At 42.6% G+C, this 17,369-nt stretch overlaps 1 protein-coding gene across 1 annotated transcript; it reads left to right on the forward strand.

Annotated features, from left to right (window-relative positions):
- Nucleotides 1-14,713: 14,713 nt before the first annotated feature.
- LOC129845475 (C-type lectin domain family 12 member B-like) lies at nt 14,714-17,138 on the forward strand. The gene is made up of 5 exons (XM_055913419.1): nt 14,714-14,931; nt 16,079-16,177; nt 16,287-16,490; nt 16,609-16,745; nt 17,115-17,138. Exons 1-5 carry the CDS (start codon nt 14,790-14,792, stop codon nt 17,136-17,138), a joined length of 606 nt encoding a protein of 201 aa, XP_055769394.1. The 5' UTR covers nt 14,714-14,789.
- The last annotated feature ends 231 nt before the right edge of the window (nt 17,139-17,369 follow it).

The raw sequence follows: 17,369 nt of genomic DNA on the forward strand, positions 1-17,369 counted from the left end.
TAGTAACAATAAAATGGTAACAGTCAATAGTCGAATGTAATGTAATAAATAAATAAAAAAATTAAGAAAATGAAACTATAACTAACTTATAACTAAATAACGGTCATCTTCACCATTACATCGGTACTACAACTACTATAATCATTACCACTACTACCACCACCACCATCATTAAACTGCTATTATTACCATTACCACCCATACCACTACTATTTGGAATGATAAACAACAATAATAATAGTAATAACAATAACAGTAATAAGAATAACAGTCATAATAAGTAAGTTACTGCTTACTATGCAGATGTTATTATTCAGTTTCCCTCAGGCTATGGCAGGCAAATGCATATTTGGCTGCAAGAGGAGCCATTCGTCCTTCGCCCATGAGTATTTTTAGTTTTTCCTCTGGGTTTAATAAGTTAAAATTTTGAATAAATGTAGTCATTTCTGTGAATAATGAATCTCTTGGTGAGGAATATTTATCACAGTAAAGGAGAAAGTGCATATCTGTTTCTACCTCCCCTGTCAGGCACTGACCACATACATGAGTAGGGTCTTTGGGTAGCCATGTCTTTTTATGTCTGCCGGTTTCTATTGCCAATTGGTGGTCACTCAGCCTGTACTTGGTAAGGGTCTGTCTCTGTTTCGTATCTCTGACAGAGTAGAGATAATCAGCCAATTCATATTCTCTGTTTAGGGTCAGATAGCAATTTAGTCAGCTCTGGGATCATATATGTATATATATACAAAATATATATATATTTATATATAAATAAATGGTGGGACCAACAGCAATAATAACAGTAGTAGTGGACATGGGATTACCATTAACAACAACTACAACAACAATATTAATCTCTCTGTCCTCTTGTCTCTTTGTCTCTCTCTGCCTCTCTCCTCCTCTCTGCCTCTCTGTCTCCTCTCTGTCTCTCTGTCTCTCTCTCTGTCTCTCTGCTCTCTCTCTCTGTCTCTCTCTCTCTCTCTCTGTCTCTCTGTCTCTCTCTCTGTCTCTCTCTGCTCTCTCTCTCTCTCTCTCTCCTCTCTCTCTCTCTCTCTCTCTCTCTCTCTCTCTCTCTCTCTCTCTCTCTCTCTCTCTCTCTCTCTCTCCTCTCTCTCTCTCTCTCTCTCTCTCTCCTCTCTCTCTCTCTCTCTCTCTCTCTCTCTCTCTCTCTCTCTCTCTCTCTCTCAAACCCAAACACACGCATGTTTCATTTGTTTGTATTAGCATATTAATAAAAGTCCAACTTATTTCCTGATTGTTGCTTCTTGTGTCTCAGTAGTTATGTTTCACACATTATCAGACACAACATTAAGTTATCACAGTAGACTCAAAAGAATACATTTAACAATTAAAATGTATAATTTTGCTGTTATAATACCACACACACTCGTTTACATGTTTGTATGAGCATATTAATACAATTCCTACTTATTTCCTGATTTTAGCTTCCTGTGTACAAATAGGCTAGTTATGTTCCACAAAACATGGTGGAAGTGCGATGATGCGAAACCGAGGTAATGGCGCTGAGTACAAACCTTTGTCTGCTGCATACAAGCCAAGTCAATTTAAAAACAAATCTATTTGTTCTCTTGAGGATCTTGGACCCCATCATTCTGCTAGCTCTGTTTAGAAACTCAAGGTGGAGTCGGTCTCCAGTAATGTTTGCTCTGAAATGAAGCCTAGCCAGGATGAAATGCCTGCAGCGGCAGCTATAGTAGAGACTTCCAGCCTTGGCCCTGATCATACCAGAGATGATTTTGGACGTGTAGGAGTGAGATTTGGGGAAAAAGTGGATCCCTGCTCTTTGGCCGACCCATTTGCTGTGTCAAGCTGGGCTTGGAACAAACTGGGAACTGTTACATACGTCACATGTTCGAGAAGTGGATTTGTTTAGATTGTGTGCATCCAGAGGCAGAGGGTGCTCCACATCACACATCTCAGGGCTCGACCTGTGGTGTGCTTTGCTCTGCGGAGCAGGGTGCCTCTCAAAGGAGTGATCAGTCGGGAGGTGTTGAGTGTAGATCTGAAAAACAATATTTCTGGTGTTTTTTACGTCCTCGGTTGGTGAGAAGTAGACCCCGTGACTGAGACTGAGAATACCCAGAATATCTTGTTGAGCTTGAATAGAGAGTTCTTACCTGTCAGGTTTAGGTTATGTCAGCTATTTTGGGGGTTTGCAGAAGGTTTCCTATGCTGAGGCAGTGAGGAATGTAGATGATAGCCCAAGGGAGAGTGATTCGACTGGGAGCCCCCCCCACTGAGTAAGACTGAAGACAGAGATCCAGAGAAGATATGTTTAAGATTTCTTGCATTTATTGTCATGGTCATTAATTGTACTGCACTAATGGAGCGGACATCCCAGAAGATACTGTGTGGTAGTGGCAGCAGTGTGAAAGATTTTAGTGCAGAAGATCTACAGGGGGTTTTGAGAGAAGGGGTTCCATCCTCCCAGGCCGACAGCCTGATGTAGCACATGATAGGGCCAAAATAGAGGGATGGTGTGGTGGGTGTGTTGGTGAAAGTGCTGTGTACCGGTGTAGGATCTAATAGGGCCAAGTAGAGGGATGGAGTGGTGGGTGTGTTGGTGATAGTGCTGTGTACAGGTGTAGGATCTGATAGGGCCAAAGTAGAGGGATGGTGTGGTGGGTGTGTTGGTGAAAGTGCTGTGTACAGGTGTAGGATCTGATAGGGACAAGTAGAGGGATGGGGTGGTGGGTGTGTTGGGATAGTGCTGTATACAGGTGTAGGATGTTAATTTGATCCCCCTGTTGCACAATAACTTTTCTGCAATGCCTTTAGCATGTAGTTTAATATTGGTAGTCTAGTATTGGCATGTATTTTCAAATACTAATATTCTAATACTCCTACATATTTCAATCCAGGTCTGACTCATATCCTACTTTCTCTTCTGCACTGCAGGTGAAGCAGGAAGTGATACATTTTCCTTGATGGGCCTTGAGGGAATGAAAGAGTTTTAGCGCCACCTGCTGACAATTTAAAGTAATAATCTCTCTGCAAAGAGGTGAGTTTATGAAGGAACAGTTTCTCTCTCTGTCGCCCTCTACAGCCAGTCTGTGTCATGGTAACGCTGCTCCCTGTAATACTACGGTGACTCTTCTGTCAGAGGAAAAATCACTGTTACACTCAGCAAAACCCCTGTCACCGGTTGTCCTTTATTCCTTTTCTCTCTCTTTCTCTCTCTCTCTTACTGTCTCTCCTTCCATCCATCCTGACCAGTTGTGTTGTAACACTACTGACCCTGGTGTTGTAACACTACTGACCCTGGTGTTGTAACACTACAGACCCTGGTGTTGTAACACTACTGACCCTGGTGTTGTAACACTACAGACCCTGGTGTTGTAACACTACAGACCCTGGTGTTGTAACACTACAGACCCTGGTGTTGTAACACTACAGACCCTGGTGTTGTAACACTAAAACCCCGGTGGTGTAACACTAAAGACCCTGGTGTTGTAACACTACAGACCCTGGTGTTGTAACACTTCTGACCCTGGTGTTGTAACACTACTGACCCTGGTGTTGTAACACTACTGACCCTGGTGTCGTAACACTTCAGGTGTTGTAACACTACATACCCTGGTGTTGTAACACTACAGACCCTGGTGTTGTAACACTACAGACCCTGGTGTTGTAACACTACAGACCCTGGTGTTGTAACACTACAGACCCTGGTGTTGTAACACTAAAACCCTGGTGTTGTAACATTTCAGACCCTGGTGTTGTAACACTACAGACCCTGGTGTTGTAAAACTACAGACCCTGGTTTATCCATCTGAGCTATTGGAAACTCCGTCTGTCCCTCTCTAGTGTCTTGCTAAGTTTTCCTAACCTGTCTGCTTCCTGTGTGGGTTGGAATGCAGAGTCGTTTCCTGAGAAAGAAGAGAGAAAGAAAGAAAGAAAGAATGAAGGAATGAAAGCAAACCAGGACCAGGAGACCTCAAGGCTAGAGAAACATTTAGCTGAGTTCATCTTATCCACTTCCCCCTCTTGCCATGAACTAGGGAACAATCAGACACTTATACCTGTTGAACATGCTTCAGTGAAGGGCTAGAATTCCTCTCATAGTCTCACAGCCCAAAGTATTTAGATTTATGTTCTATCGTTGGAAAGCTGAACAGGCACAATTCAGGAGTGGAACCATTCATACCATTCTATACAATCTAGCTCTGTGTCTAAAGTGAGGTGAGTGGGGGCACCTGTTTTATTATTGACAGAAGTGGGGGCACATGTAGACTGCGGTCCAGTGGAGGCTGATGAGGGGAGGGCGGCTCATAATAATGTTTGGAATGGTATTCATATCAACCATATAGAAACCACGTCGTTGATGTGGTTGATACCATTCCATTGACTCTATTCCAGCCATTATTATCATCCGTCCTCCCCTCAGCAGCCTTCCAGCCTCCACTGCTGCACACACACACAATATTTGACATGACACTCACACAAACACACACACACACATACACTCTCCCCTTCATGCATCCTACTGCTGTAGAGGTATGTGTGGAATACCCTCAAAAACATCTGACAAGCAAAGATGAGTGCATCACCGTCCCATCCAACGTCTATACCATCAGCCAGCTGCCTCCGTTACAATCAACATGCAGCCAGCAGCCCCTCCCCTCTCCCCCTGACTCTCTGTCTCCAGTATGTCCTGCTGATGCTGCTGTGGCAACCGTATCCAAGGAAAACAGTCCCTTCCTGGCCGTCTGCTGGAGGCGACCAATACCAGCACAGTCGGTGTCCAGGGTCAGTGTGGTTTCATCAGGGAGCTCTCGTCATCACCAAGTCCCAGACTCTGGCCCCAGACACTACAGCCAATAAACTACAGGAGGAGACAACAAGGCGTGTTCACTAGGAACCAAACAGAGCCGAACAGTACGGAACAGAACCAAACAGAGCCAAACAGTACGAAACAGAACCAAACGGGGACGGACCCAGATAAATTTGTCCAATAGAAAATCTTGTTTTCGTTTGAAAATCTTTTTCCGTTTGGAGTAAACTATTTCCGTTGCAAAACGTTTTGGACTAATGATTACGAATTCTACGGATTCGTCGACATCCCTTGTGACATGCTGCTACAAAACGTACTGAATGGGATGCTTCCGCAGAAAGCCCCGACAAGTACTGTAAGCCAAGTAGTGCTTCCAGGACAGCTTTTATCAAAGTGACTTCCAGGACAGTGAATGCATAGACCTTTAACCCTATCAGTCCCAAGCCAGAATCTGCATTTTGGAGGGCGTGTACAACCCTCATGTTTAGTGTTTCACCATTTCCTTTTCAGATGAGACTTTTATTCAAAGCGTCTTACCTGACAGTGAATGCATAGACTTTGAAGTGCATTTCATCCCTGCGGGAGTCGAACCCACAGCCCTGCAGATGCTGAGCCACACAGGACATAATATTGTAATGTGTAACAGACCATGTAACCCACAACCCCTCAAAGCACCCTTTCAGCCCTTCACTGTACATTTTCTCTTTCTATAAAACCGAGTTTGTCTCCTGCATGTGTAACTCTGTTCTGCTTTTGGTTCTGAGACTGAGACAGGGTGTTCTTTGTGAATCAGTTGACCTTTGAAAACAAACAGTCAGTCCGTCTCCAGAGACAAACAGACACACGACTGATCATCCATCACATCAACATTATAGTTTCAACCATGTTTTAAGGATATACATACAGTTTGTTTACAATATCATTGCTGACAAATAATGGAATAAAAAAAACGTATATTTTGGGTTCTGATGTGTTACAACTGTTTAACTAAGTTCATGAGGCATTTATAAGTTATCATCTTTAAGAATGGATTGTTAGACTTTATATCATAAAACAGCTGTGAGAAACAGTCCTATTGTGACTGATTATGTCACACCCCCACCCTCTTATATGAGTGTGTGTGTGTGTGTGTGTGTGTGTAGGTGTGTGTGTGTGTGTGTGTGTGTGTGTGTGTGTGTGTGTGTGTGTGTGTGTGTGTGTGTGTGTGTGTGTGTGTGTGTGTGTGTGTGTGTGTGTGTGTGTGTGTGTGTGTGTGTGTAAATGTGTGTTCTCCCATCAGTGTGTATCTACTCAGGACCTGAGGGTTCAGAGAGAACACTCTACAGGATGGTTGCTGTGAGCTTTGGGATGCTGTGTGTTCTACAAGTCACTCTCAACATCTCCCTGAGACTAGTCTGTGAGTGTATTCTTGTCTAATCATTACACTATATTAGACTTTCACAACCAGGTCTAAATTCAGATGTTATCTGTGTACAGTAGCTCCTCCTCTGTTACAGACCAGTTACAACAAACTGACTGACTGAAGAGAGAGACCATCTTCAGGCAAAGGTTTGTTGCAAAGTTTCTCAATGTGTTCACCTTTGTTCTTCAACAGAGCAGATACTTAATACTTTGATTCCAATTCCTACTTCCTCTCCACCGAGAAAAAAACCTGTGCTTCCACCATTTTTAAAGTAGTCAAAGTTTTTAACTGGGTGGGTTTTCCTATGAGTTGTAGCCTCAATGGCGCTACCCACATTGTCAAATATACAGATGAGTCCTCTATCTATCTCTATGGGTCAAGGTCACAGTAATAGAAGGAAGACACTGATCTTGTAGAAAACAGCCAGTAGGGGGAGACAAACACTTATAAAAGTAGGTATTATACCCAACAAGAGGGACTTTTCTGACCAGCATCACATTGACAAGCAGATTATAGACAAAACCTAAAACTGACCCTTACCTTGACCCCAACCTTCACCTAATTTGAACAAATTCAGAAATTGAACAGATTATATATGTTTTATGATTTAATAAAATGATGTTCTTGAAGGTTAAAATGAAGCCTTTTTCTTTCTAGATGTCATGTTGTACTTGTGGTGACCTTATATCCATGGATGAGAAGTGGCCTGTGTTTTCAGAACAGATACAGTACATAAGACCTACATAGAATGTGAATAATGACATGAAGGGTACATCTCAAATGGCACCATATTCCCTGTATAGTGCACTACTTTTGACCAGGGTCCATCACTATGTAGGAAATAGGGTTCCATTTGGGACATAGAAAGTTTAGGGAGGTTATTGCTGGAACATCTATTGTATTGTACTTTCAGTTGATTTCAGCATGTGTTGCTGTGACAACTCATATTTAGCCATACTACTGACTTCCTTTAACCCTGTAGGTACTGGTATTAACCATGATATCTGACTGTTGTTAACCCTGTAGGTACTGGCATTAACCATGATATCTGACTGTTGTTAACCCTGTAGGTACTGGCATTAACCATGATATCTGACTGATATTAACCCTGTAGGTACTGGTACTAACCATGATATCTGACTGTTGTTCACCCTGTAGGTGCTGGTATTAACCATGATATCTGACTGTTTTTAACCCTGTAGGTACTGGTATTAATCATGATATCTGACTGTTGTTAACCCTGTAGGTACTGGTACTAACCATGATATCTGACTGTTGTTCACCCTGTAGGTGCTGGTATTAACCATGATATCTGACTGTTTTTAACCCTGTAGGTACTGGTATTAACCATGATATCTGACTGTTGTTAACCCTGTAGGTACTGGTATTAACCATGATATCTGACTGTTGTTAACCCTGTAGGTACTGGTATTAACCATGATATCTGACTGTTTTTAACCCTGTATGTGCTGGTATTAACCATGATATCTGACTGTTGTTAACCCTGTAGGTGCTGGTATTAACCATGATATCTGACTGTTGTTAACCCTGTAGGTACTGGTATTAACCATGATATCTGACTGTTGTTAACCCTGTATGTGCTGGTATTAACCATGATATCTGACTGTTGTTAACCCTGTAAGTGCTGGTATTAACCATGATATCTGACTGTTGTTAACCCCGTAGGTACCGGTATTAACCATGATATCTGATGGTTTTTAACCTTGTAGGTACTGGTATTAACCATGATATCTGACTGTTTTTTGCCCTGTAGGTACTGGTATTAACCATGATATCTGACTGTTTTTAACCCCGTAGGTACTGGTATTAACCATGATATCTGACTGTTATTAACCCTGTAGGTACTGGTATTAACCATGATATCTGACTGTTATTAACCCTTTAGGTACTGGTTTTAACCATGATATCTGACTGTTTTAACTTCTTGGAACTATAGGGGGTGCTGTTCCGCATTAGCATATTTGTGTCTCCAAATTAAACTGCCTCGTGCTAAATTCTTGATCGTACAATATGCATATTATTGTTATTATTGGATAGAAAACACCTTCTAGTTTCTATAGAAGTTGGAATTTTGTCTCTGAGTGGTACAGAACAATTTCTACAGCACTTTTCATGACAGGGTTCAGATTTCAGAAATTTTTACCTCTGATCTGGGGTCTGTTTTTAAGGCGACAGTGAATGCTATGAAGAAACCGACACTGCCTACGTCTTCCTCTGGGTGTCTGTACGTCATCACGTTTTCAATGGAATCGATGGGACATTCACAGCCATTATAAAAGACCAAAATGTATAGAGACCGCCCTTTCTCGTCGTGCGCCTGAAGCGTGAAGGACATCGGACCTGCCTCGTTCCAAATCGTTTTTTAACCAGCAATATTTCTCCGGTCATGTTTTTACTCGTTATAGGTGTTAAAAACATCATAATGTAGTTAATTTGAACCGTTTTATAGCAATTTATATCCGTTTAGTGCGATTTTGAGGAATTTATTTGTTGTGCACTCTGAAACTTTGGACACGTTTTGGGGTGTCGGTCGTTGGTGGTGGACATTTCGAAGGACAGAGGACATCTATCGACCAAAAGACGTTTATAACATAGAAAGGATACATTGCCCAAGAATCTGATGGAAGAACAGCTCAAAGTAAGCAATATTTAATATGATAAATCGTGTTTCTGTCGAAATATTTTAAACGCATATTTCGCCATTTTGTTTGGTATAGCTTCACTTGGCGAACCCTGTATTGAAAAGTAAGGATAATTTTAAAAATGTAAATCAGCGGTTGCATTAAGAACTAATTTGTCTTTCGATTCCTGTAAACCCTGTATTTTTTAGTCAAGTATATGATTAGCTATCAATTAAACTAGATCACTCTGATAGATGACGTCAGACATATTGAGGCTTGATTTCCTAGTATTTTTATTGTGTAACCACGGTTTTGTATGGCTAAATATGCACCTTTTCGAACAAACTGTATATGTATATTGTAAAATGATGTTACAGGAGTGTCATCGGAAGAATTCTGAGAAGGTTAGTGAAAAAATTAATATATTTTGGCGATGTTGACTTTTATCGCTCACTTTGGCTAGAATCAATGCTGGGCTGCTATGTGCTATGTGCTATGCTAATATAACGATTTATTGTGTTTTCGCTGTAAGACACTTAGAAAATCTGAAATATTGTCTGTATTCACAGGATCTGTGTCTTTCGATTAGTGTATGCTGTGTATTTTTACGAAATGTTTGATGATTAGTAGTTAGGTAAACACGTTGCTCATTGTAATTATTCTAGTCCATTTGTGACGGTGGGTGCAATTGTAAACTATGTCAGCTACCTGAAATATGCACATTTTTCTAACAAAACCTATCCCATACCATAAATATGTTATCAGACTGTCATCTGATGAGTTTTTTTCTTGGTTAGGGGCTATAAATATCTTAGTTTAGCCGAATTGGTGATAGCTACTGGTGTTGGTGGACAAATAAAAGATGGTGGATTATGCTAATGTGTTTTTAGCTAATAGATTTACATCTTTACATATTGTGTCTTCCCTGTAAAACATTTTAAAAATCTGAAATGGTGGCTTTATTCACAAGATCTGTATCTTTCATCTGGTGTCTTGGACTTGTGATTTAATGATATTTAGATGCTACTATCTACTTGTGAAGCTATGCTAGCTATGCTAAACAGTGTGTGGGGGGTGGGGGGTGCTCCCGGATCCGGGTTTCTGAGGCAGTAGAGGTTAACCCTGTAGGTACTGGTATTAACCATGATATCTGACTGTTATTAACCCTGTAGGTACTGGTATTAACCATGATATCTGACTGTTGTTAACCCTGTAGGTACTGGTATTAACCATGATATCTGACTGTTATTAACCCTGTAGGTACTGGTATTAACCATGATATCTGACTGTTGTTAACCCCGTAGGTACCGGTATTAACCATGATATCTGATGGCTTTTAACCTTGTAGGTACTGGCATGACCCACAGCCTGATAATGCAGGTGCTACTGGGATGGAAGACTGTGCTGAGATATATATAGATCAGAGTCCTCTAAAGGCATGGAATGACTTGTCATGTGACAGCAAACTCAACTGGATTTGAGAGATAGTGATTTAACATCACCATGACAACGTACTGTAACACTTCCTCCTTCATTCTCTCTCTCTCTCTCTTTCTGTTCCAAACCCCCCAACACACACTCATCTACACGCATGTTTTATTTGTTTCTAGTATCATATTAATAAAAGTCTTACTTATTTCCTGTGTGTAACTTCTTGTGTACCAGTAGTTATGTTTCAAACATCATAAGAAACAACATGAAGTCAGTACATTTAACTTTGTTCAAACTCTACATGCTTTTCATCATTTCCAGTTCAAATAAATTCATCTTACTTGCTACAGATCTTAGCATTTAGGTCTAGTGAAAGCATTCTCAACAGTACCAAACCACCATTACATACACTGTATAGGAGTTGACTGTATCATTTAGATGCAGACATAGATTTCCACCATTTCCGTCCCCTTTACTGTGGAAATGGCCAAAGGAACCAGAGGAACCTTTACCATCCGAGCCCCCAACAACCGCAGCATCACTTCCTTATTCCCTGTAAACATCTCCATGGTGATTGGGGGCAGCTCGGCCAATGGTACGGTGAGCCTCATGGCACCCACCAGCACCCTGTCAGGAACGGACGTCACCTTGACCATGGAGGCCGAGGCCACTGGAACCGCAGACTTGAACAACGCATTCCTGCATCTCTTCCTTGTCAGCAAGGTAAGGGTCTTCTTTCAAAACTCTAAAATGGCCTCCTTTTCTCATATCCTCTCTCCCTCTCAGCCACTGATTTGAAATGAATTGGTTGCTGTAAGCTACCAGTTGTTATCAGCTAAATCAGTTGTCTGACTAAGCTCTCTCTCTCTCTATCTATCTATACCCTCTCCCTCTATCTATCCCCTCTCCCCTTCCTTCCTCCCTCCCTCCAGGTGATAGATTTTACCGCTCCCGAGTGCGGGCTACCAGGGTTCTTGTCTAGAAGCACGGTTTCGATTGCTCCTACAGTTTTTTTTCCAGTACTGCAGTTTAACGGTCGCTTAGCCCAGAACACAATTTCCATACAAAGCCACAGAGACAAATTTGTCACATTTGAACATTCTTAGTAAGACACTTCTGTCATCACATTCGTACAAAAAATATGCATAAAATTATTTCAGTAATTGTCTTTGAGGCCAATAATTTTTTTCATTTTATATTCATCCAATGTCTGCCATATTTTTGGATGATGTAATAATGTCGTCGCTGCTTGAGCACACTGAGTGCTACTGCGCATGTGATGTTGGCCTGTGTAAACCGGATATAGATCTCCATGAATCTGCGTATGAGAATGTGAATACCTTGAAAACAACAGGCGGAAATCTTGAACTTTAAGGACCGATGCTGGAGATGAGAAGCAGATACGGGGAGTTGAACATTTAATGCAGAACAGAAAGGTAACAGGACAGGAACAGCATCAGCAAACGAGTATACAAAGACAAAAGACAATTAATGAGGAATCACGGAACAGAGTGAGGAACCAGACAGATATAGGGAAGGTAATGACATGATTGAGTCCAGGTGAGTCCAATAATTGAGTCCAGGTGAGTCCAATAATCGCTGATGCGCTTGAAGGGGGGAAGGAAAGTGTGCATAATGATGGCAGAAGTGCACAATGCTGGGGCCCTCGAGCGCGGGAGCTGGCGTGACAGTACCCCCCCCTCTAGGGGTGCCACCCGGCGTCCCACCTGGACGAGCCTGACGGGCCGGCCGATGCACGGGCGCTGAACAAGCCGGCTGGGTGTGAAACCCCGAAGAACCGGCTGAGGCATGAAGGCCTGTCGATCCCGCCGAGGCGTGAGATCCGGATGATCCGGCGGAGGCGTAACAGCCTGATGAGCCGGCAGGGCGTAAAAACCTGACGATCCGGCTTAGGACTGATGTGGGATGGGCGCCTTCTGAGCAAACCGGAGCAAGAAGCCTCTCAAGCCAGCTAGGGCGTGACAGCTCGACGAGCTGGCTTTAGGCACCCCCGATTCCGTCTGTGTCGGGCCCCGGACCCGACGTCACCACCAACCGAGAACGTCAGCACTCCCAGATGCTTCATATGATGGCTTCTGCATTCTGTAAGGACCGATGCTGGAGATGAGAAGCAGGTACGGGGAGTTGAACACTTAATGCAGAACAGAGAGGTAACAGGACAGGAACAGCGTCAGCACACGGGTATACAAAGACAAAAACCAATTAATGCAGAAGCAGGGAACAGAGCGGGGAACCAGACAGATATAGGGAAGGTAATGACAGAGGTGATTGAGTCCAGGTGAGTCCAATAATTGCTGATGGACGTGACGGGAGAACGCAGGTGTGCATAATGATGGCAGGTGTGCACAATACTGGGGAGCTTTGGCGCCCTCGAGCGCCAGGGGGTAGAACGAGAGCAGGCGTGACTTGGACGCAGTCTCCAGTTCTTATTACACCTCAGTGGACTCCTCTGACTGCCCGTTAGCATGCAGCTCCTAAAACTGGGAGCCCTCCGCTAACCTCACCATCGGTGTCAATTGGAGAGGCATCGTCACCCTATGGCAGGGTGACGGGACCCTCAACACTTCTACAGTGGTGGGCCCCAGTGCCAAGAATGTGACCTGGGTTGCCTGCAAGACCACCTGCTGTTCAAAGAAGGTAGAGCTGATGGTAGTGGAAATGGCAGGTAAAGTTGGTGTAAGTCTGGTCTCATTGAAAGACTCTGTGGAGGTAATTGTGAGCTCTACAGCCCAAAGCTGTACCTGTAGTTAGTACTACATCCACCCAGGTCTCTGTCACTAACACTACAACTTTACCTGTAGTTAGTACTAAATCCACCCAGGTCTCTGTCATCAACACTACAGCTGTACCTGTAGTTAGTACTACATCCACCCAGGTCTCTGTCATCAACACTACAACTGTACCTGTAGTTAGTACTCCATCCACCCAGGTCTCGGTCACCAACACTACAGCTGTACCTGTAGTTAGTACTACATTCACCCAGGTCTCTGTCACCAACACTACAGCTGTACCTGTAGTTAGTACTACATCCACCCAGGTCTCTGTCACCAACACTACAGCTGTACCTGTAGTTAGTACTACATCCACCCAGGTCTCTGTCACCAACACTACAGCTGTACCTGTAGTTAGTACTACATCCACCCAGGTCTCTGTCACCAACACTACAGCTGTACCTGTAGTTAGTACTACATCCACCCAGGTCTCTGTCACCAACACTACAGCTGTACCTGTAGTTAGTACTACATCCACCCAGGTCTCTGTCACCTACACTACAGCTGTACCTGTAGTTAGTACTACGTCCACCCAGGTCTCTGTCACCAACACTACAGCTGTACCTGTAGTTAGTACTACATCCCCCCAGGTCTCTGTCCCCAACACTACAGCTGTACCTGTAGTTAGTAATACATCCACCCAGGTCTCTGTCACCAACACTACAGCTGTACCTGTAGTTAGTATTACATCCACCCAGGTCTCTGTCACCAACACTACAGCTGTACCTGTAGTTAGTACTACATCCACCCAGGTCTCTGTCACCAACACTACATCTGTACCTGTAGTTAGTACTACACCCACCAGAGGGCCACCTTTGACTCTGTCCCTGTATCTAAGGATCTGTGTGATGCTTTCTCTCCTCCTGTGGAATAGAGTAGAGCTGTAGAGTTGTATAATAGTTCATGTAGGTAGATGTCATGTGGAACAGTGGAATCAGTGCAGAGAGAGTTGTGTCATTAGATGTAACCAGTATGTATATGTTATGTTGTACTGAAAGACAGGGTGGAAACATGAATGTTTTGTCATAAAACATGTGAAGGGTTTTTATTGTTCTTTCTATTTTGTTACATCTGTCAAACTGGAACTATGGAGATATTGTCAGAACTTCTGCTTTTCATTCTGAGTAAATCTTCAGTCAGCATAGATAGAACATTGACCCCTACATGGCCATTGGTGGCTGGTCACAACACGGGGGGAGGTTTTCCCCTACGTACAGATCTAGTTTCAGGTAACTTTCCCCCAATCCTAACCTTAACCATTTATGGAAGAAATATAAAATTGACCTAAGATCAATATCTAGGGACAACTTCCCCCGACACCACCGTTCACATACAGAGATCCATAATGTGCTCTCCATTTGAAGGGTGGGGGTGCTGTAATATATATATATGTTGTATATGTATATATATGTAGTGTATATGTCAATTAACAGGATCCCAATTTATTTTAGAACATGAAAAATTGGGACCCTGTGAATTAACACATACATCATATAGCATGATATAATGTCATATCATGTAGTATATTATCAAACTAAGGCTGGTGGGAGTCACATGGTGGCCAGTGTTTTGTTGATTTCACAATTTCCCTTTCACTGTGGTTGACTGAGAAAGAGTTTCACTACCTAAAGTCACACAGACCCAGGACAGTGCAGGGAGAAGACACAGCTACAGACGAGTTGAGGTTAGAAGTAGAAGTTACCTTATTTGAGCACAAGTGTGTTAAGATGTCAAAGGGAGTCTATGAAATGCCAGATGGATTTGAAGACGATGAGCCTGATGCAATGAAGAACACAGACATTGATGGCCAATTATATTCCAACGTAGGAGCCTTCAAACCCAGTCCAAGAGATGGAGTTGTTGCTTCAGGTAAGATTGCACGAACACACACACACACACACACACACACAAACACACACACACACACACACACACACACACACACACACACACACACACACACACACACACACACACACACACACACACACACACACACACACACACACACACACACACACACACACACACAGTAAAAGTAAAACAGTAAAACACATTACCAAAGATCTTTAATAATGTGTGATTCAGTACATGTTCAGTGGTGGAAGAGACCCTCTGGAGTTGCTGCAGTGTGTCTGGGGCTGCTGTGTGTTCTAATAATCTTTGACAGTCAGTCTTTGTTGTCAAGTTACGTATAAGCACAACATCAAATGCTCATATTTGACTGTTACATATGATATTGAATAAATGTTAACAACTAGCCTTTGTTGTCCATTTCCCCTCTATGATCTATATCTTCCTGGTATAATAGTGTTCTGTCCTTCATCACAAATAGCAAGTCCCATTCCCTGGACAGGAGGACTGTGTTGAGATACACTCTGGACAAGATGACCATGTAAAAACATGGAATGATTTATATTATGCAGCAGAAAATGTTTTAACAATAACCACTGTAACAATCTCTCACACTCACACAACTACGCACACAACTATGCACACAAGTTTTCAAACTTGTAAACATTTTTGTATTATCATAGCCACAACTTCCCGTGTAATTTTGTTGATACTTCCCTTGAGTTAAGACCTACAGCAGTGAAACAGACAGAGACACACAGATGACTCAGAGACAGAGATATCACTAGAAGCAGAGACTTAACGTATAGAGGGCTTGCAGTTGATGTACGACGCCTCCTGGTGGCCATGTTGGAAGACCAACACATTAATTCTAGAAGCAGAGACTTAATGTATAGTAGACCTACATAGAAAGAAAGACCCAGGCATTGTTAAAGATGTCTGAGGTCATCTATGCTGAGACAGAAGGTCAAGTTAGACAAAGGTGAGATGGAGGAGAGGATTGTGGATATCTACGTCAGTGCAGACACCCTGAGAGACGGTGAGACCAGCACCAAGAGAGAAGAGACAGCAGACACTGCTCCTAATAATGGACCAGGAGACCAGTACTCTGGTAACACACACACACTCACAAAACATAACACTATATTGTATGTCTTCACAGAGCCTGATAGCTCAGTGAAGAGACCCTTCCTAGTTGCTGCAGTGTGTCTGGGGCTGCTGTGTGTTCTACTCGCTGGGATCATAGGCCTGTCTGTCTACTGTGAGTTTGTGTCCAAGTTCATTGCTTATCACCTAATTGTAAGAAGTGTAGGTTACTAAGCCTATTTAACTGGTGTTTTAGCTGGTAACTATATGTTTATACTTTATAGATAACAGAGCCATCAAAGATTCTGAGGATAAAAGGAACAGCTTGTCACATAGTTGTTCCCTTTATAAGACTAACGCAACAGCAGAGAGAGACCAACTACAGACCAGATACAACAACCTGACTGAAGAGAGAGACCAGCTACAGTCCAGATACAACAACCTGACTAAAGAGAAAGGCCATATTCAGGCAAAGCTTTTTGTGATAGGTTAGATATAACTGTGATTAATTAGAAGTAAAATCAACAGTAATTATATATCAATGGGTTTATGAGTTTAAAGATACAGGGTAAGTATCTCAATGTGTTCAACTTTGCTCTTCAACAGAGCAGCATTTTCAGGAGGGATGGAGATACTTTGACTCCAGTTTGTACTTCCTCTCTACTGAGACTAAAACCTGGGAGGAGAGCAGACAGGACTGTCAGGAGAGAGGAGCAGACCTGGTGATCATAAACAGCAGAGAGGAACAGGTGAGTGAGTGAATGAGTGAGTGAGTGATACTTTTCATCAGTAAACTAATATGTGTGCAGTATTTTATAAATATATTAAAAGTTACAGTTTTTATCTTTCTCAACAACAGACATTTGTCTCAACCTCCACCTGAGAGCCTGGATTGGTCTGACTGACTCTGTAACTGAGGGGACCTGGAAGTGGGTGGACGGCACCCCACTGACCACAGGGTGAGAGATTTGATCATTTTACCTTGTGATATGGAGATGAAAAACAACAAAGATAAATTACAGAGTGTGTCTTTAAAATGTAGGACTATTTGTATAATTGAGGAGGATGTTTGTACCAGAGTGTCTGACTGTCTGGTTCTCTGTGTTGTTTAGGTACTGGACGGGAGGACAGCCTGATGATAATGGCCAAGAGGACTGTGTTGAGATATACTATGGACAAGATGACCCTGTAAAGACATGGAATGATGACAATTGTCACAAAAAGCATGACTGGATATGTGAGAAAGTGGTGTAACAATAACCCACAGTAACAAACATTCTCTCTGTCTCTCTCTGTGTGTCTCTGTCTCTCTGTGTCTCTCTGTGTCTCTCTGTGTCTCTCTGTGTCTCTCTGTGTCTCTTTGTGTC

The sequence above is a fragment of the Salvelinus fontinalis genome, unplaced genomic scaffold (assembly GCF_029448725.1).
Source record: "Salvelinus fontinalis isolate EN_2023a unplaced genomic scaffold, ASM2944872v1 scaffold_0315, whole genome shotgun sequence".
NCBI lineage: Eukaryota > Metazoa > Chordata > Actinopteri > Salmoniformes > Salmonidae > Salvelinus > Salvelinus fontinalis.

Coding starts and splice junctions, on each gene's coding strand:
- LOC129845475 (XM_055913419.1), top strand. CDS start 14,790: ATGTCAAAGGGAGTCTATGAAATGCCAGATGGATTTGAAGACGATGAG. Junction 16,178..16,286: donor CATAGGCCTGTCTGTCTACT/GTGAGTTTGTGT, acceptor TATACTTTATAG/ATAACAGAGCCATCAAAGAT. Junction 16,491..16,608: donor GGCAAAGCTTTTTGTGATAG/GTTAGATATAAC, acceptor GCTCTTCAACAG/AGCAGCATTTTCAGGAGGGA.